This window comes from Leptidea sinapis, chromosome 3 (genome assembly GCF_905404315.1).
Source record: "Leptidea sinapis chromosome 3, ilLepSina1.1, whole genome shotgun sequence".
In the NCBI taxonomy this organism is placed as follows: domain Eukaryota; kingdom Metazoa; phylum Arthropoda; class Insecta; order Lepidoptera; family Pieridae; genus Leptidea; species Leptidea sinapis.
In genome coordinates this window covers 18,417,776-18,438,592 of record NC_066267.1, presented here as the reverse complement: position 1 = coordinate 18,438,592, position 20,817 = coordinate 18,417,776, and the positions used below count along the sequence as shown (strand labels likewise).

The window sequence follows — 20,817 nt, the reverse complement described above, 5'->3', positions numbered from 1 at the left end:
AAACACGCATAGAATTGATAAAAATTAATTACGAGGGTCGAACTTAAAACTTCTTAGAAAATTTAAAACTCATAAAACTAGTTAGTTATTATTTTTATTATATCTTTTCAAAATAGTGTCCATTCCCGTCAACACATCACTGCATCTGATAGAACCACTTACAAAATCACTTCGCTAGCTCATCCTTAGGGGTCTCATCGACGACCTCTTGAAACGCAGCAGCTGTCTCGGCGTCCATAAAAAGTTTTCCTCGAAGTTTTTCTTTTATTTGCGGGAATAATAAAAAAATTGTAAGGTGCGAGGTCGGGGCTTTACGGCGGATGACCCAACATCTTGCAAGCATATATATTATCTAAAATGAGTACTTTTGAAAAATTACGTATTATATTTTTTGTACATACTATATTTTATTTATTGTATGAAAAAATAGGTATTACGGTACATATACGTGAAAAGACACATTTTCTGATTGCGCAATTGTTACGAGGCGCCCACGGGACCGTCCGATGGTCCGTCTGTACCAAATCCGACCATGTGTTTAGGCTATAAGGCGTGAACGCACCTTTGGTGGATCGGAGTGCGCTAGCGGCGATACTGCGCTGTTGAATTACAACCTAAATATATGATCGGATTTGGTACGGACTATCAGATGTGGTCTGATAGTGGACCATATTCGTTGGTATGTCGCATTATATATCGCACAAAATTATTATTATTACTGTTCGGACCGTACGGAGTACGACGACAGAACCGATGTTCCAGCCGTGCCAAATCCGACCATGTGTTTAGGCTATTAGTATTGGCGCAAGTGGCAGGCATGCTCTATGGCTAACAAGCACTGGTGTGCATCTATAACAACATATGAATCAATAAAAAATATTTACTAATAGAGATTCGGTTAAAGTTTAACTACAAAAACTTGTAATATTTGCAATAAAAGAGTATTTTGCAAACAATGTGTAGGTATAATCAGATAAGTAAAGATATGCTGCCGAGTCAAAGCAATAAAATTTTAATTCAGCCGTAAAACCACTGCGCTTTTTATGAGCCGTAATGGGAAGTAATTACAGGATGAAACATTGTATGTCGGATATTACAGGGTTCATGATTTTTAAAATTACTAGAAAAGTCCAGTATGCATCCAACAATGTACCTCCAATCCAACTGACCTTTTTGTTTGTGAATGCTATCGTTTCTAATTTCCTTCGTCAAACAATTTGTCTTAAGCCTTATAGTGTTTATAAATACTGCAAGTATTTACATAAATTTCGATTATTATCATAAGATTCAACTGTCCAAATTAATTAACAAATTATTCAATCTACAGTCAACCAAAATTCAAAAGATAGTTGGGAGCATTTGTTCATGTTCGCATATTCAACTTTACATGCAAAAAAAGATGACCACAGTTCACTCACACAGAAAATAAAATCAAATTGTTCTGACCCAAATATCTTTGGCAATATTTTAAATAGTAACAAAAATTAAAAATTCAAAATTTTTCGAAAAGTAGAACAGATAGTTAATGACGGTGACGTGAAAGGTGCTGCATCTATACTTTTTTCAAATGATATCCTGGCACCCGACTCAAATGAAACACTTTTGGCTTTACAAAGTAAACACCCATCACCAGATGCTAATTGTGTTATTCCGGAACCATCTTTTTCCGATAATCATCTACGGGCTAATGATGGTGATGTACTAAAAGCAATAATGTCCTTTAAGACTGGTTCTGCCGGCGGCCCCGATGGACTGACACCCCAGCATCTGAAAGATCTGGTATGTCCTTCCACAGGGGATGCGGGTAGAGCGTTGCTTGAGGACATAGTTCTCTTAGTAAATCTCATGCTTTCTGGAAAAGTTAATACCGAAATTACCGAAATTTTATATGGTGCGAATATATGTGCTCTTAAAAAAAAAGATGGTGGGATTCGTCCTATAGCCGTGGGCTGCACATTTCGACGCCTTGTTTCTAAAATTTGTTGTAAACATATTTCTCCTTTCTTATCAACTAAATTCATTCCAACTCAGTTGGGTTTCGGCTGCAAAAGTGGTTGCGAAGCTGCAGTCCACGCTGCGCGAACTTTTTTGGAGAGGAACTCTGGTGATGTCTTTTTAAAATTAGATGTGAAAAATGCTTTCAACTCTGTTGATAGGGGAGCTCTGCTGAGAGAAGTTAAAAATTCAATTCCTTCAATCTATCATTATATTTGGCAATGTTATAGTAAACCATCCAAATTATTATTCAAAAATCATAATATTTGGTCTTCTGTTGGCTGTCAGCAAGGCGACCCTCTTGATCCAGCAATATTTAGCCTTGCCATTCATTCCGCCATAACAAAACTAAAATCAAAATTTAATGTTTCGTACTTGGATGATGGTACTTTGGGTGGTGAAGTGGACTCTGTTTTAAATGATTTGAAAGTTGTAATAGAAAGTTTTAGCTCAATCGGCCTTGAGTTAAATTTTTCGAAATGCGAGCTTTTTATCGGCGAAAATTTCCAAATTTCAGACCGGGGTGATATTACCAATAAATTTAACGTTCTGGCCCCCAATATTAAAGTTTTGGATAAGAATTCACTTGACCTTCTTGGAGCTCCATTATTTCCTGTTTCAATTCCAACGATCTTGAACGATCACATTAAAAAATTTAATAATGTTTCGGACAGATTATTGAAAATTAATTCTCATATGGCCTTAACTATTATTCGGTCTTGTTTATTTGTTCCAAAATTTACGTACCTCTTAAGGTCTAGCCCGTTATGGAAATTTCCAAATTTGCTTGATGTGATTGATATTTCACTTAAAAATATTTTAGAAACCATTTTGAATTGCGCGTTTACAGATCGTGCATGGTCTCAAGCCTCTTTACCGATACGGTTTGGTGGTTTGGGTACTCGCAAAGTTTCGGGCGTTGCCTTACCAGCATTTTTATCTTCAGTTCATAGTGCGCAGCCTTTGGTTACTAGAATTGTAAATCATGTACCAGGTAACTCAGAGATTGTGTATTTGAACGAAGCTAACAATGCTTGGCTAAATATTGCAAACATTCAAAATTTTCCAGACGATTTAAAGTGTCAAAAAGCATGGGACGCACTTCTTTGTAAGTCAGCCTTTGATGATCTTTTGATCTCATCTACTGACATAACAGAGCGTGCTCGTCTTTTGGCCGTGACAGAAAATGAGTCGGGATTTTGGTTACAAGCCTTGCCTTCTGCGCCGATTGGAACGCTACTTGACAATATGACATTGTCAATATGCGTATCACTCCGGCTAGGTATAAAACTGAATGAACCACATCAATGTAGATGTGGCGTTCAGGTAGATGCTCTTGGACGCCACGGGTTATCCTGCCTAAAATCGGCAGGCCGTATCAGTCGTCACGCCAGCATTAATGAAGTCATCCGCGATGTTGGTCGATTTGGTGACGCGAACTAACAAGTTTATTACTAACTTATTTCTTTGGCATTGCATAGAGATGCGGGGTTTCTCTGCATCTACTAACGCATATATCACGGAGATTGCTCACAGGAGTTGTCTAGGATTCTAGTAGCTGATTTATATCACCGGGCAATGCCACATCACGTTGATGTTTGGCAATCTGCAATCACGCGTATCACTAAGCACTGTATGCTGCGCACAGCCACATTGTGGAATATTCTTTAAGCTGCTACATTCAAGAATCAATACGAGTTACGAATCTTCAAGTCTAGAGCATAGTCCCATCCCAAAGGGCAACAAAGTAAAGAGGGCAATGGAGATGGCTTTGCTCGGAGTTTCCCTGCGAGATCGAAATCATCAATCAGTAATGAGGAGATCCGTAGACGAGAACCAAAGTTACTGACATAGCCCAAATGATGGCGAAACTGAAGTGGCAGTGGGCAGGGCAAATAGTTCAACAGACAGATGGCCAGTGGGGCAGAAAAGTCCTGGAATGGCGACCAGGTAACGGAAGACGCAGTGTTGGTAGGCCAATAAGATGGACCGACGATTTAGTCGAGATCGCCGGAATACGTTGGATGGATTGGGGGAGGCCTTTGTCCAGCAGTGAACGTCATCCGGCTGATGATGATGAAGCCACTAGCCCGTTTGGCGCCTCCTTTATAGAAACATAATAGATATGGCTGAATGTGACTAAAGAATTGAGCACTTAATCAGGATATAAAATATATTCGTTATCCAGAGCGTATAAATTTCAACTCGGTCAAAATACTTATAGTCCCTAATTAGTCCATTTTAATTTCACTCCCCGGTCGGGTTTCAGGTGAAAATATAGTAATTATTCTCAGAGGACCTCTTAATATGTCGTAAAAGCAATAATTAATGGCACAGTTACGTTTCCTTTATGTTTGCAAGTAAAATATTTTAATTAGGTTGACCGAATATTGCAAACTTCTGACGTTGCATGAACTCTGGATGGTTTTATGCAATGATGATTTAGTTTAATACAATTAGCGTTCGCTATTATGATTGGCATAATATTTCGAAGTCAATTTCGTTTTTATTCCCAAATGACAAATAAATGCAGTCTCTTGATACTTTGATAGCAACCAAGGGCATTTGATACTTAAAACGTTAAACGATAACATGAATAAATGGATTTTATTGTCTGTTTTTTCTTGAGTGTACATCCGTCTGTTTGTCAGAGATCTGTATCTAATAAATCACATTTTATACCTGACTACTACTTTGAGAAACTGTGCATTGTTGTACCATTGCAAAACAAAAGCCAAGACGGCCATAATATTAAAAAAAGTTCCTTTAACAAAACAATTCAACAGGTACATAGTATTATAATAAATATATTATTATAATGTTACAAAAACTTTCGTCTCTGACTTGAACTTGATCAGCTTCATTAGTTGGGCTGAGTTTTATGTCCACGCAAAAGAGTTGCAGGGATAAAATCATCATTTGATATAATTATTACATAACACCATCCTTTCCACATAACAACAATGTAGATGTTATTTTGTCGGAGCTTGTGTTTGTCGTGCATTAATTTATAATTAAAGGAGTTAGCATTCGTTTCATGTTTTACTATTAAATTAAGTGCTTTCTAGCTGAGTGCAAACTCCTCTACTTCTTTGTAAATTATTTTTTAATTATTTTCATAAAATATAACTTTCTGTGTCAATCTAGTTTGCGTTATAATTGAATTATTATCAAGTAATATCTATACATGAAATAAAATCGTAACAATATTGAATATACCTTTTAAAAAGTATAATTGCTGTGTACTGTCACAGTCTATTCGTATAGATGATCTAAGCTATACATATTTAAATAGGAAATAATAAAAAAGAAGCGAACCCTGCCTTTGACGCACAATCACCTCAAAACTACTGTACACATCGGGATGAGACTACTACCATTCAGCGCGGAATTTTAAGTAAATGGTTCCAAGCCACTTACTTTTTGGATTCCATTGAACCGTATAATTATTCACCTATAATACCTAACATATTCTATCCGCAATGCAATATGCTAAAACTGAAAACGATGGCTGGTCCATTCATCACGTTCATGAAAAGGCGCTGCTTGTGGTGACTTGAACATTTGGAAAAACCAAAAAACAATTCTACAGGCGGCGTTGGAAGGAAACTCTTCTAAAAATTAAGAAAGCCAAAATTCGAAGACTTAGATCAGGCAGTGTTGTCGTGGTTTAACAATCAGCGCCAGAATAATGTACCCATCTCGGGGCCAGTTGTAAAAGCTAAGGCTGAAAAGTTTGCCAACCAACTTTGCATAATTGACTTTAAAGCATCTGAAGGTTGGCTCGGAAAATTTAAGCACCGTCACCAAATAACGTACGGTAAAATCAACGGAGAGGCGTGGGATGTCGATATGAATGTGACTAACAATTGGATTAGTACAGTGTGGCCTAAAGTAAAGATGAAGTACTCCCCAGAAGACATTTTTAATGCAGATGAAACTGGCCTTTTTTTCAAGTGACTCCCGACAAAACATTAAAATTCAAAGGAGAAAAATGTGTTGGAGGAAAACTGTCTAAAGAGCGTTTTACAGTTCTAGTGGCTGCCAATATGAGTGGCACAGAAAAAAGAAAGCTCTTAGTTATAGACAAATCGTAAAACCCTCGGAGTTTCAAGAACATAAAACAGACAAGCAAACAAGTCAGCTTGAATGACATCGCAGATTTTTGAAGAGGAAGTGAGAAAATGGGATGCTGAAATAAAATCACGGAAAATCTTGCTTCTAGTAGACAATTGTCCTGCTCACCCAATCATATCTAATCTTCGAAACATAGAGTTAGCATTTTTCCCAGCTAATACAACCAGTATTTTACAACCAATGGATCAGAGTGTAATTAAAAGCCTAAAGGGTCACTATAGACGGAAAATGTTGATGGATATGATCAAAAAAGACGGCAAGGTCTCGATCAACATGCTACAAGCAGTGAACTTCTTATCAACAGCCTGGCAAGAGGTAACAGTAGAAAAATTTTTGTTGTTTAATCAAGACGATTCCACCACATATCTAGATATGAATAGAATACATAAAATAATACAAAACAAGTACTGGCCTAGCAAAAAACGTCAGACAAAGATATCAGACTATATGTGTAAACAATAATTTATAAGCATTTATTATCTAAGACATACATATTAAAAATTCTTGTTTGTTTTTCTGTCCATATAACGATAACTCTCCATAACGACAAGAAATGCTCAGTCCTTTGAGTTTCGTTATAAAGAGTTTACACTATATATGTTCACCGAGTAAGTTTTGCAATTCAATCTCAAAAAGCCCAATAAAAAAAGATACAAAAACAACTGTTGATCCAATTGCTTCCAAATTTAACATGATCTCTCGCTGGGCGAATCTGATGAATGCCTGAAAAATTCATTAAAATGGTCATACGCATACGGCTAACTCTTACACATATCGATTTTTATTACTAGCTGATGCCCTGTGAAAAAATCTACCAATGTGTTCCAAGGCATATATGCCACCACCGCCACCTATCCGGCAGTGACGTTACTAAGGCGTCATCTCCATTAACGAGAGAATCGTGGTGATATTATTATCGTGCCACGTGTTTCTATACACTCTCTATGAACGCGTCTCGACACAGCGTTGTTATTGCATCGGCGCTCTCGCAGTGGGCACAACACAACGTCAACGAAATGCGGTGATTCCGTTACGAGCCAGTCCACACGGCGCGTTGCGTCAGCGTTGCGTCGACGCAGCGCTACCACTGCGTTGTTTTACATACAAATAACCAAGGTGTTCACACGGCGCGCTGCGTCGTCGCAACGCACACATGACGGACAGCAGCCCCCGAGACGAAGCGGGAGGGGGTGTACTCGTGCGACGTCGGAGCGTCAGCGCTCAGTTGCTTGTGCGTTGACAGAGAGGATACACGGAAGCTCATTTCGTTTTACGTTTACGTTTTTGTATTTAGTTTTATTTGCAGGGTAATTAGTTTTATTTGCAGGGTAAAATGAATACCATTGAAGAAATTGACATAGATTACTTGATTACATTGATACAGGAAAGGGAAATTATATGGGACAAGTCAAACGTAGATTTTAAAAATAAAAATTTAAAAACAAAAGCCTGGGAAGACATATCAAAAGTTTTATTTCCTGATTACGAGAATTTCACAGCTGAACGAAAAAATAAAGTTGGTGAGTTCACAGTACAGATATTTTTTTTTTTTTATTTAAGAGGGCTTTCAAGATTTTCTTGCACCGCCAATTCCGCGATCAGTACAAAATTAATATCTCGACACTCTAAAATTTTAAGACTTAGGGAATTTAGATTAGCGTGAGTACTATTTTATTACTTAGCTCAAAACTAACCTAGACTACGCTGAGTAGGTATAAAATATTATTTTTTTACTGATCGCGGAATTGGCGGTGCAAGAAAATCTTGAAAACCCTCATACTACAATTATACCTTATTTAGCTGCCAAGGCAGAGTTCCTCTAGTCATAAAATAGGTCGCATATTGCTGTCTTATGACATTCGGTGCTGTCTGTTCTTCATGTACGGGTTGTATTGGGAGAAATTCATCAACACTTATAGCAAATTTATCTCTTTGTCTAAAACCATCTCGATCAGCGACAAAATTGTGTAATACACAACATGCTTTTATAATGTCAGTAGCGAAGTCATAGGACACGTCTATCGGTCTGTGAAAAATGCGCCATTTGTTAGCCATAATCCCAAAAGCGCATTCGACATATCTTCTGGCTCTGCTTAGACGGTAATTGAAAACCTTTTGTTGTAAGTCGAGATTTTGACCGCCATATGGACGCATAATATGTTTGCTCAGTCCAAAAGCTTCGTCACCCACAAATACATACGGGGTTGGTATATTGCTACCAGAGAGTGGCTGGGGTTGAGGTAGTGGTAAGTTGTTGTTAATCATTAGCTCGTACAGTTTAGAATTTTGTAATATGGTTGAATCGCATTCTTTTCCGTATGCACCGATGTCGACAAATACGAATTTGTAATTTGAATCCACAATAGCTAGCAACACAATCGAAAAAAAGGCTTTATAATTAAAAAAAAGTGAGCCACTATTTGCAGGATTACACACGCGGATATGTTTGCCGTCGATGGCACCAACACATTGAGGAAAATTTGCCTTTACATCAAAACCCCTCGCTATTGTTTGGAAACTTTCAGTTGTCAGTTCAGGGATGTTGTCTCGAAGAAGATTGGTCCATATAGCACGACAAACTCTTTGTATTATATATGCAATAGTAGATTTTCCCCGTTTGAATTTGAAATGTAAATCAGTTATTGAATTTCCACTTCCTAGGTATCTGAAAAGAAAATAATTATTATAATATGCATTTATGAGATAGATAGATACCCGAAAAAAAATACTGACATATTCAGACATCGATAGCAAATAACTTTCTCTATGTAACCAATTAATCCTAGAATCGCGAAAAAAATAGCAGCTGTTGCATACATTTTGATTCAGTAGGTATTGCTTTTTGTATGTAACAGCTGTTATATTTTCACGATTCCAGAGTCGGTCACATAGTGTTTGTTAACGATATCTGAATATGTCATTAAATTTTATCGAGAAATTCACTATGTATAAATTATTAAATCATGTTTACTATTGGTTTTGCAGGTAATGATTTAATAAAAAAATGGAGAAGTGTAAAAGATAATTACTTCAGATATTCAAAAAAATTAAAAGAAGCATCAAAATCGGGCTCGGGCGCTACGAAACTGAAGAAGTATCATTTATACAATCAACTCCTTTTTTTGAGAAAAGTGGAACAAAATGCCACCGAATCTAGCTTAGACTCGCCTAGAGAAATCAACAATGAATCTACGTCTACAAATGATGACATTACCACAGACAACACTCCGCGCTATGTTCCAGTCGCGCGCAAAAGGGCAATGCAAATGGATGAGTTTGAAAGAGAAGGACTAAAACTTCTCAAGGAGCCGGAAAATCGCCATATGTCCTTTTTCAGAGCTATATTGCCATCTATTCAAGAATTTTCCGACCGAGAAACTCTCCGTTTCCAAAGTAAAGTTATACAAATTATAGATGAAATGCGGTATGGACAAACATCATCAGATGTGAGTGGCCCATCAACGTCTCATCAACCACCATATGGGTATCAAACAGCAAATTTTCAAAGTACATACATTTCTGATTTTAATAATTCAATTACATCTCCAGAAACATCTCAAGCAAGTGAAGAAACTGAATACGATTTTTCTAATTTGTAATTACTGGATGATATCTCTCTTAAATAATGTCTAAATTTAAAATTATGACAATTGCTGATTATTTGTGAGTTGATTACTCTCTTAAATAATGTCTAAATTTAAAATTATGACAATTGCTGATTATTTGTGAGTTGATTACTAATTAAACAAACCAAAAAAACTGTTATATTTTTATTACTTAAATATATTTATATAGTTACCTTAAAGTGATTCCCAGCATTTCTACTGGTTCCACTGGATTCCTCATATTAGTATAGTTTTTTCGTATGTGTGGTTCTAAGGACTTCAATAAACATTCGAAGCTGGATACACTCATTCTAAAAAAATTATAAAACTTCTTTTCGTCTAATAGCAACTCCCGATATTCTAAAAAAAAAAACTGTCCATCACGATTTCTTAATGAAATGAAAGGACTGATCCAGTACCGTCTTGTGATCTTGCGTCGATTTCGGCGGTGACGTAGTAATAGGAGCAATGCTAGACGTCTTTTCCGATCCATGATTTGCTATAGACTGACTGCGAATTTTTTTCAAAATACTTGCCGCAACTGTGCGTCGCCGCTGCGCCGACGGAACGTTGACTGCGTCATAGTAACGCTGCAGCGCCCGTGTGGCCGGCTATGCGTCAAAATATTTGCGTTGCGACGACGCAACGCAACGCAACGCGCCGTGTGGACACGCTCTACAAGTCGCTGCGGACACGCTGTGATTCCGTCACGAGTCGTGACGAGACGCTGGCGGAATAATCGCTCGTTCGTGGGATTACACGACGATAGAAGCGCGGTTTCGTCGCAATTTTCTCGCTCGTGGAGACAGTGTCTTAATTCGGAGTGGTTTTCGAATTTTAGGTGAATATACATATACACATACATTCTCTTTTATGTACATTTATAGATAAAGGAATTGTAAACTAACGACCATATAGATTCAAATATGTTGGATGTTCATCGAGATGTACCCGTAATTCATACACTCATATGATATACTTCATATGATGTACACATACATTCTCTTTTATATACATTTAAAGATAAAGGAATCGTAAACTTACGACCATATAGATTCAAATATGTTGGATGTTCATCGAGATGTACCCGTAATTCATACACTCATATGATATACTTCATATGATGTACACATACATTCTCTTTTATATACATTTAAAGATAAAGGAATCGTAAACTTACGACCATATAGATTCAAATATGTTGGATGTTCATCGAGATGTACCCGTAATTCATACACTCATATGATATACTTCATATGATGTACACATACATTCTCTTTTATATACATTTAAAGATAAAGGAATCGTAAACTTACGACCATATAGATTCAAATATGTTGGATGTGCATCGAGATGTACCTACCCGTAATTCATACACTCATATGATATACTTCATATAATGTACACATACATTCTCTTTTATATACATTTAAAGATAAAGGAATCGTAAACTTACGGCCATATAGATTCAAATATGTTGGATGTTCATCGAGATGTACCCGTAATTACCTTGAGAATTGGCCAGGCTACCAACGAAATGTTAAGACATCGCTTGTATGCTTGGCGGTCAGCCAAGCCACTATCAAATTACTGGGCCAAACCATCTGTGACTACAATATACGTTTCGAGGAGCCTGTTTGTGAGCACTTCATTAGCAACCGCTTAGCTTAAACTAAATTGGAGATGGGCTGCTAATTTTAATGGCTGTGATATATTTTATGTGTTACTCGTCCACTTTTAATTTAGTATGTAACTATATCTATACATGTTAGATAGCTTATACGTCTAGATAGAGCCTTAGGGTGCTAGACAACCGATGAAAAAAGGCCAGGTTTATTTTAGTGTGCGTGACGAGCTACGTCTTACACTCGCTATTCGTTTGTCACTTAGTGTTAGTGTGCGTGCATTATTCAAAATAGAGGTTAATTGTCAACCTTAATTTTTTTTAAAGTGAAACTTTTATTACATCGTCTCAAATTTTTTCGTCTGTGTGTTGCATGTCGTGTGACGGTCGGGCGGCGGCTATAGTTCGCAGCAGCTGACCGTGTAGTGTATAGACTATTACTCCTTTTGTGCCAGTGCTCCACGCTATTTTGTTTTTTTTTGTGAGTGTTTAATGTAAATGTTGTTATTTATTAAAGATAAACTTTTATTTGCTTTTGGTAAACAACCAGGGCTAAGACACAGAGTTCAATAAAAATATTAGTTGGAGACTTAGCCTACTTTTATTATTTCCCATTATCATTCCAATTTTCCAAGTATAATATTAAGATTAATAAAGCGATTTTTATACCCTTAATGAAATATTATTCCAAAAATTTTTAGTTAAATGTCTATAATGTGAAAAAAAAGTTTCACTTTTACCGTGGTTTCATAAAACCACACAATCCTTTTTTTTGACGTTTTCACAGCTGTCACAGTCTATTCGTATAGAATATGATCTAAGCTATAGATATTTAAATAAGGAATAATAAAAAAGAAACGCACCCTTCCTTTGACGCACAATCACCTCAAAACTACTGTACACATCGGGATGAAACTGCTACCATTCAGAGCGGAATTTTAAGTAGATAGTTCCCGGCCACTTACTTTTTGGATTCCATTGACTCATACAATTATTTACATATATAACATATCCTATCTGCAATGCAATATGTTAAAACTGGAAACGAAGGCTGGTCCATTCATCATGTTCGTGAAAGGCCGCTACTTGTGGTGAGTGGTCGGTCCTGTATTCGGGGATTTTTTTTAAGGAAAAGGAGAACAAACGGGCGTACGGGTCACCTGGTGTTAAATGATCACCGCTGGCCACATTCTCTTGCAACATGAATGAACCAGATCAATCGCAGGACCGTTGCCGGACTTTAAGGAAGGTGTACGCGCTTTTTTTGAAGGTACCCATGTCGTATCGACCCGGAAATACCGCACAAGGAAGCTCATTCCACAGCTTTGTAGAACATGGAAGAAAGCTTTATATTGATGATATACTATCTAAGTTGTAAGCTTCAATATATAATTTCTCACATAATACCTTAACTTATTTACATTGTATGAGGATTGATGATTAATCACTTCTTTTTATATTTTCTAACCCACATAAGTATACATAAAGTTTTTAGTCATTTTGGTGCATCACATACATTGTATAAAATATATTGTAAAATGCTTAAGCTGTAACAATATATTTAAAAAAATGGCAATGAGTCTCTTGTGACTTCTTCTCGTTAAAGACAAATTATTGACATTCGTAAGAGTTATATTTCTTCTTTCTTCTTTTCTTTCTTGTATCCTCCAACCCACCACCTTCACCTGCACACGTTGAAAGGCCTAAAGGCCATTTATTTTCTCAACATTTAAATTTTGAAATTTACAAAACAAATGGACGACTGAGAGGCATTAAACGCAGCAGGAAACTCTGTTTTGCACTCTTATTGATAAAAATAGAGCTATTGCTAAGATATTGCTATTGCCTGAGGCCAGTAAATACTACATTAAAATACTCATGATCATAATCCACAGCCTAGCGATACTCTCTTAGAAAAAAGCTATTCACTCGATTATATGAAACGTCATTGACATATTGACAGATGACGGCTATAATCTTGTAAAACACTGAGGTAGCCGGATTATACTTCGTCGCCATAATACTGTAATTACTATTTCAAACTTATGTCAATTGACTGCACGTTTCATACTAAAGTAAATTTTCAATTTTTACTTAGGTGGTCCTGCCTGTTATTTTTTTATTTATTTATTTATTACAGCTTTGATATTACCAAGTACAAACGGTAATAACGGGAATGGTGGTTAACTGATCTTTTTGGGTCATTTTTAAATAGCGGTGTATATAAACAGATTAGATGTATCAACTGCACAGAGAACATACGTAATTCATCTATGAAGGTTTGTATTTCGAAGATATTAATGCGAAGGCTTTACTGGAATGTTCCAACATAAATATTTATTAGGGTTCCAGCATGAGTGGCAAATAGTCGACGAGTCGTCATTACTGACAAGGGTGTACAACATACTTGTATATGTGGGACTATTGTAATTGTAATTTTCAAAGAGGATGAACATACTACGTAATAAGAGGCGGGAAATGCTAAATAAAAATTACTGCCTAAATTTAAATTTAAATTTAGTTTACTATGAAACAGCAGTTCAGTCATTTGACATAAGTTTGAAATAGTAGAAATTACAGTATGGCGATTGGCTACGAAGTATAATCCGGATAAGTTTGAAAGTGAACAGAGTTTCTTGCTCGTTCTTCTCTATGTAAATCTGCCTACAGAACGAGCTGTATGAAAAAAAAATACATATTGAGAGTGTAATGCAATTTACCTACGAAATGAAAATATTTTTGTTTGTAAGCAAAACGTATGACAAATTGCTTGACGTAATATTCACCTTATCGCGGCAATACGGCCGCTTCATAAGATGTTAAAACTATTTTGAATACAAACCATATTAAACTATTCTTATTTATTTACAGTGTAACTTACTAAATAAATATTTTCAATTTATCGACTAAATCCACGGTGTTCGAAAATAAAGACCTACCATCAATTAATGTGTAAATATTTATATTACGTGCAGCTTAACTATAAGTAGATTGATTCATCACCTGTAAGTCAATATTTTTTTTGCCGTAGGTTAAAATAACGTTCACAAATATAGGCAAAGCTAAAAACACGTATAAAATAACATTCCTCTTAAAACCCGTATCATAGTCACCATAATCATTCCATCTACCAGAGAAACATAAAATGGAACAACTGCCTTATGCCATCGCTTTCAGATCACATAGTGTCTAGCAATCTTTGTTCAATGCACATTAAATTGATATGTGGACGGGACATGAGTATACGCTTCTGTCTGTTCATTCGCATTTTTTTTTATAGATTTAGGTAGATAAGAAATAAGCTAAGTTGCTTATTATACATTAGGCTGTGGGTTGCAGCCCAAACCATAGGCGAGGGCCTAAATCAGTCGATTGTCTATTGGGTAGGTTGCTCACAAGTTTCATCCGCACTTTTTCAACATACTTGCGAGGAAAAAACAAACTTGTATTGCATAAATCGTTTAATTATTAAAACGATTGGATTTCCATTGTAAGAAACTATTATGAGCAGCTTTTTTCAAGATTTTGCAGGTATTTAGGAGTTCGTTTGCATTTTATGCTGCATTTAATATTTCGGTGGGGGTTAAATCTATCAATTGTTCTTTTTCTGTACTAAAACTTACAATGGTGATTATGGGTACCACAACGGCGCCTATTTTTGTCGTGAATCAGTAATGTGTAAGCATTATTGTGTTTCGGTCTGAAGGGCGCCTGAAATAACTGGGCAAATGAGACTTAAAATCTTATGTCTCAAGGTGACAAGCGCAGTTGTAGTGCCACTCAGAAGGTGATGAATACATATACAGCCTACTTCAAAACTATAATTTTACTGGAAAATGTATCTTATAACAAAAACCTATATCTTATAACACATTATTATGAATTATAAATAACCAGTGGACTAGTGTTGTCCTGTACACACGGCTTAAATGTGAACGATCGGTCCAGCCGTTAGGAGGAGTTCACATGAGCAGGAGAATTATAGTATATGGACGGAATTGAAAATCTAAACCAATCTCAAATTCACCGGAACACACAAAAAATCATCAAAACCGGTCCAGACGTTTAAGAGGTAGTTCAATTGTGAATCTAAACCATTCTCGAATCCACCTGAAGACACACAGAAAGTTTCATAGAAATCGGTCCAGCCGCTTAGGAGGAGTTCAGTTACAACAACAACAACAGCGGCACAAATCCTCTTTGTTATGTAGTAAAAATCATGTCAATCGACAAATACCGTAGGCAGTTTTCTTGTATCAAATATTATATTTCACTTGCCCGCCGTAATTTAATGATGAGGAATCTTCATCCAGTATAGGGAACATTGCAAAATATGAATGACATTTATTATATATTACGAGGGTTTTTGGGCAGTAATGTCACGTGTACAAGGGTACCAACATGACGAGAATATAATATGATAATGTCCGTTATTTGAGTCGGCGACATTAATATTTATGTGATGCGATTTGCGTTATTGTGCTTTTTGAGTGGACGATGCTGTTGGTTTAAAGGTATTATTATGGGCTTAAGTCGAATAACACTTATAGGTAAGCTTAGCATTATATTTTGTTCTATTGTTATACTAAAATAATTACTGTGACATGTCTGTAGAAGTTGTAGACCGCGATCCTATTCCACATACCTAGACAAGACATAGACAAGAGTCTATGTCTTGTCTTGAATGTCTTTGAAGTGCCGCGAAATGAAATGTCTTTGAAGTACCGCGAGCTTTGTATAATCATCATCATCATCATCAGCAGGAAGACGTCCACAGCTGGACGAAGGCCTCCCCCAAAGATTTCCACGATGATCGGTCCTGCGCTGCCCTCATCAAAAGTATTCAGGCGATCTTGACCAGATCGTCGGTCCATCATGTGGAGGCCTACCAATACTGTGGGGTAAAGGACGCCACACATCCAGAATGTGGGGATGATACTTTAATCGGATTCGGCGGTAGTCCACTTGATAGATGCGGGAGAAGACACACATGACACAATGAACCGACATCTTTACGCCAGGTGGCAGGTATCTGCGGCTTTTTGTAGAGCGCAAAAATGCCAGCTTGAAGTTGGCTTTGCCATCCAGATGACCGCGGAATTGGCAATCGCTTGAGTTTCGAGACCTAGTATTCCGATAGTAGGTAGGTGACGCTTTAAGGGAGGTGTTGTCGAATAGCGGTGAAACGACAAATGGGGTTTGTTTTTGGTAAACGGCAAACTTGAGTCTCTTTGTAACTGGAGAGAAATATATACTCTAAGCTAATACGAAAAAGACATCTAAAGTGATTAGACCGACGATACAAACTATTACTATGAAATCACTATTAAGAAATTTTTGAGGGAGTACGGGCGTGGCGTCCATAACGCAATCAAAATTAACCAATAGCATCGCTTCCCGCTAAAAGTGGTATGACGCAATGTATCCCTGCACTGTATATTATACGACTAAGTTCTGTGATAATTGTGTTGTGGGGGGAAATAAAGGGACATGGGCTACCTTCCGGGATAACGTCGGGAGGGAGGTGGTGAATGCTCATGCATACCAACGCAGCCTATGTCTGCGTTGGTTATGTGGGACTCATGTGAAACCTAAGTGCCTACCCACTGAACACCACCTCTTCTTCTTCGGCGTTACACTCTTGTCAGAGTGGTCGTGGTCGTCACGTCGAGCTTAGTGGCCTGTTTCACAATGCGACGCCACTCGTCGCGAACTGCCGCTCTTCTCGTGCATTCATGCAGAGTACCGTCGACAGCTTGCCTCACTTGGTCCGTCCACCTAATCGGGGACCTGCCTCTTGGTCTAGTGCCCACGACTTTACCCTGCACTATTAAGCGTTCTATGGAGTCGCTTCCACGTCGCGATATATGCCCGAAGAAAGTGAGAATGCGAGCTTGTACGGTAGTGGACAGTCTCTGTTCGATGCCGAGCTCCCGAAGAATGGACTCATTGGTTCGGAATTCGGTCCACGATATACCGAGCATTCTTCTCCAGCACCACATCTCAAGAGCATTGATCTTTTTCTTCTCACTTTCTCGTAGGGTCCATGTCTCAGCAGCGTAGAGGAATATGGGGAATATGAGAGCCCTTACAAGTCGTATTTTTGTGGTTTTAGTGATATTGTGATCCTTCCATATTTTCCTCAATTTATCCATAGCCGATCTGGAGATTGCCATGCGTCGTTTGATTTCGTCTATGCAGCCGCCATTATTTGAAATCAGTGCCCCCAGGTATATGTAAGTAGGCACTACCTCGCAATTTGCTACTTTCTTAATCTCTGGCGAGTTGTTCTTAGCACGGTCGACAATCATCACTTTGGTCTTGCTGCGATTAATTCTGTGGCCAAAATCAAGACTAACGTTTTCCAGCCTGTGTAGTAGCTCTTCCATATGAGGGATGCTACTTGCGAAGAGGGTGGTATCATCCGCGTAGCGTAAGTTCGATATGTTTTGTCCTCCAATAGTGATACCGTCTGTCCAACCATCCAAAGCAATTCTCATAATCAGTTCTGTGTAGATGTTAAACAGTAATGGAGAAATTATACATCCTTGTCGGACTCCTGCACTGGGGTGGAAACTGTTGGATAGAACCTCATCGGTTCGTACTGAGGCCGTACCATCTTCGTAAAGGTACCTAAGAAGTGATACCAGATGTTTTGGGGTACCCATTTCTAGGAGAGTATTCCAGAGTTTCGGCCACTTGACAGAGTCAAACGCCTTGGAGAAATCAACAAAACAGATATATGTAGGTTTATTGAATTCTCGGGATTTTTCGATTATCTGGCGGATGGACAGTATCTGCTCCCGTGTACCCTTTCCTTTTACGAACCCAGCCTGCTCTGGCGATATTTCTCTAGATAAATAGGATTTCAGACGCTCATTCAAGATGTGAAGAAGGATTTTGCTAGCATGGGGTATCAGAGCAATCAGGCGGTAGTTGCTGCAGGATTTGGTGGAGCCTTTCTTGTGTAGAGGGATTAACACGGTGTGTGCCCAATCGCGAGGCCAAGCGCAGGTCCTCCATATGTTGTTGCACAGCGCGTGGAAGATTTGTACACCATACTCTCCTGACGCTTTGATTGTCTCTATAGGGATAGAATCTCTTCCTATTGCCTTGCCATTTTTGAGATGTATAATGGCTGCTCTTACTTCATCTTCCAGTATGTCAGGCTCCAGTTCATCGGTATTAGGCTCAGTTGAAGGAAAAGAATGCGACTGCGGATCACTAAACAGAGACTGACAGTAGGCCCTCCAGGTCTCGGAAATAACGTCCAGTTCTGTTACCGTTTCTCCCCGGGCATTCTCTATAGCCCACGTTTTGGAAGAGAGGGTTTTCGTGATGGACTTGATCTTGTGGTGGAGGTCTCTGGATTCGTGCTTATCAGCATGAGCTTCTACTTCGGTACATATTTTTTGAAGATGAGTGTTCTTATCTTTCCTGCATGCCTCCTGAATACGTGCTGACTTTGCGTTAAGGTCCCTCACGTTAGCTCCTGAAGCCTTCATCAACCTTCTTTCCTCAACAAGGGTTAAAGTACTGTCACTCATCCAGTGCTGTCTTTTACGTATCCCCGCAGGTGTTTTTGATTCCTTGACAGCTTTGGATATGAGAGCTTTCGCCTGATCCCAAAGTATGTCTGAGCTCTCTGTATGGGGATTCAACTCCGTCCATTGACTCCAGTTTTGCTCTAATACAGCTGAAAATTTTGAGACATTGTCTACTGTCAATCGCCTTTGATTTGATGTTTTTCGAGCTGCTCTTAGTTTCAGCTTTATTTTGGAGATCAAAAGTTGGTGGTCAGATCCACAGTCGGCTCCAGGAAGCGTGTGGGCGTTCCTGATTGAGGTTTTCCATCGTGACCTGATTAAGATATAATCTATTTGATTGCGATAGTTCCCGTCTGGTGAAGTCCAAGTATACAGTCTACATATACGTCATACCTATCTTTGAGTTAAAGTCTCCCAGTATAAGCAGAAGTTCTCTTTTGGGTATCTTAGAGGTAGCCGATTCCAGCTTTGTATAAAAGTTCTCCAGATCTTCTACACTCGCAGTGCTAGTAGGAGCATATGCCTGTATTATGTTTAAGTTCACAGGTGAAGCTTTTAGCTTTATGGTTAGGATTCTGTCACAAATGGGTTCATATCCCACTACACAGTCTTTTCGGTCTTTTGGCAGGACAACAGCGACTCCATTCCTGCTGTGCGTGTCGTTACCGGAGAAATAAACGACATGGGTGTCCGTTGTGAAATGGCCATTTCCTTTCCAGTGGGTTTCACTCAGACCACAGATACTGAGTTTGCAGCGAGTAATTTCTCTTTCAAGAATGTCAAGCTTTCCAGGTTGGAGTAATCCGCGCACGTTCCAAGTACCTATCGTTTGGGTGTGGCACATCTTTACTGAGTTTCCAGTAGTCCATTTTCCATGTGTTGCCTGGTTTCCTACATCCACATGGCCGGTAGCCCATTTCCCACCGACTGCCCCGGACGCAGCACGGCGCCGGTTGCTAAGCGGGTCGCATGGCCACTTATTATTCGTTACTTGTACTGACATGACGACTTTCATGGGAAAATAATGCAGTGGTTTCCCGTTGCCTTCTGCATCAGGCATTTCAGGAGTTATTTAAACTCCTAGGCCGCTGTCACCTCTTCTGACCGGTTGGCCGATCAGGCCCGTTGTGGTTTAAAATCAGTGAGTTTTCCTTCTCCTAGACGAGCTACCTACCATGGCTGACGAGGCCCATCTCCACGAGCAGTGGTGCTTATATTAAAGGGGCGGCTCCAACTCGCCACTGTCATCTACCGCTTACGAGATTGCGCGCCATTTGTTGGGGTACACCCAGCCACGGGCTCCCCGACGCCTCTACGATAGACCGCTCCGTTGTCCGCGACTGCTTATTGGTTATTCGCAGCTAACCTCCATATCTGAAGGCCGTTCGCTATCCGCAACCTGCGACGCGTGTGGTGGCAATGAGCTCTGCCACTGGAGTGATAATCTCCCCAGAACACCACCTAAGCTTGGCTTTGGGCAAGTTGGGCACTTGCCTTAATTAGGGACTAAGCATTCATTGAAGGCGACCTTCTCTTGGGGAGAGAGAGGCACAAGCATCACTCCCTATGAAGTATCCGCTGGGATGGACGCATCTGTAATTATATTTATTAAGTTAACTGAGTGAATTGTACTTACCGCATATAGGTAACATTAAAGTGAGCTTGGTTTAAATTACAGTTAGATTTTTATACCACAAAACGGAACAATTCGGCATTAGTGTCCTTTTTCGTCTCGCGTTGGACGCCGTATGTCTGAAGTCAAAAAGATTCAATAGTTTCTGCAGTTGATATATTATTTGACTTGGAAAAATCAAACAAAATAAATCCTGCGCCAAACGCAAGCTGTTTTTAAAACTTTTAACATCCAAGTGTCGTTCCGAGAAGATGTCATGTTCAGGGAACTATATAA

The 20,817-nt window shown here is 38.7% G+C and overlaps 1 protein-coding gene across 1 annotated transcript; it reads right to left on the bottom strand.

The window, feature by feature from the left end:
- Window positions 1-7,917: 7,917 nt before the first annotated feature.
- On the bottom strand, window positions 7,918-10,407 carry LOC126978882 (uncharacterized). Its single transcript, XM_050828000.1, has 2 exons — window positions 9,932-10,407; window positions 7,918-8,797 (listed from the first exon to the last, which is right to left on the bottom strand). Exons 1-2 carry the CDS (start codon window positions 10,228-10,230, stop codon window positions 7,918-7,920), a joined length of 1,179 nt encoding a protein of 392 aa, XP_050683957.1. The 5' UTR covers window positions 10,231-10,407.
- Window positions 10,408-20,817: the final 10,410 nt, after the last annotated feature.

What these genes read in the sequence shown, in the direction of transcription:
- LOC126978882 (XM_050828000.1), bottom strand. Translation starts at nt 10,230, where the DNA reads ATGGATCGGAAAAGACGTCTAGCATTGCTCCTATTACTACGTCACCGC. An exon ending in ATGCTGGGAATCACTTTAAG is followed by an intron (nt 8,798 to 9,931) that starts GTAACTATATAA and finishes TTTTCTTTTCAG; the next exon opens with ATACCTAGGAAGTGGAAATT.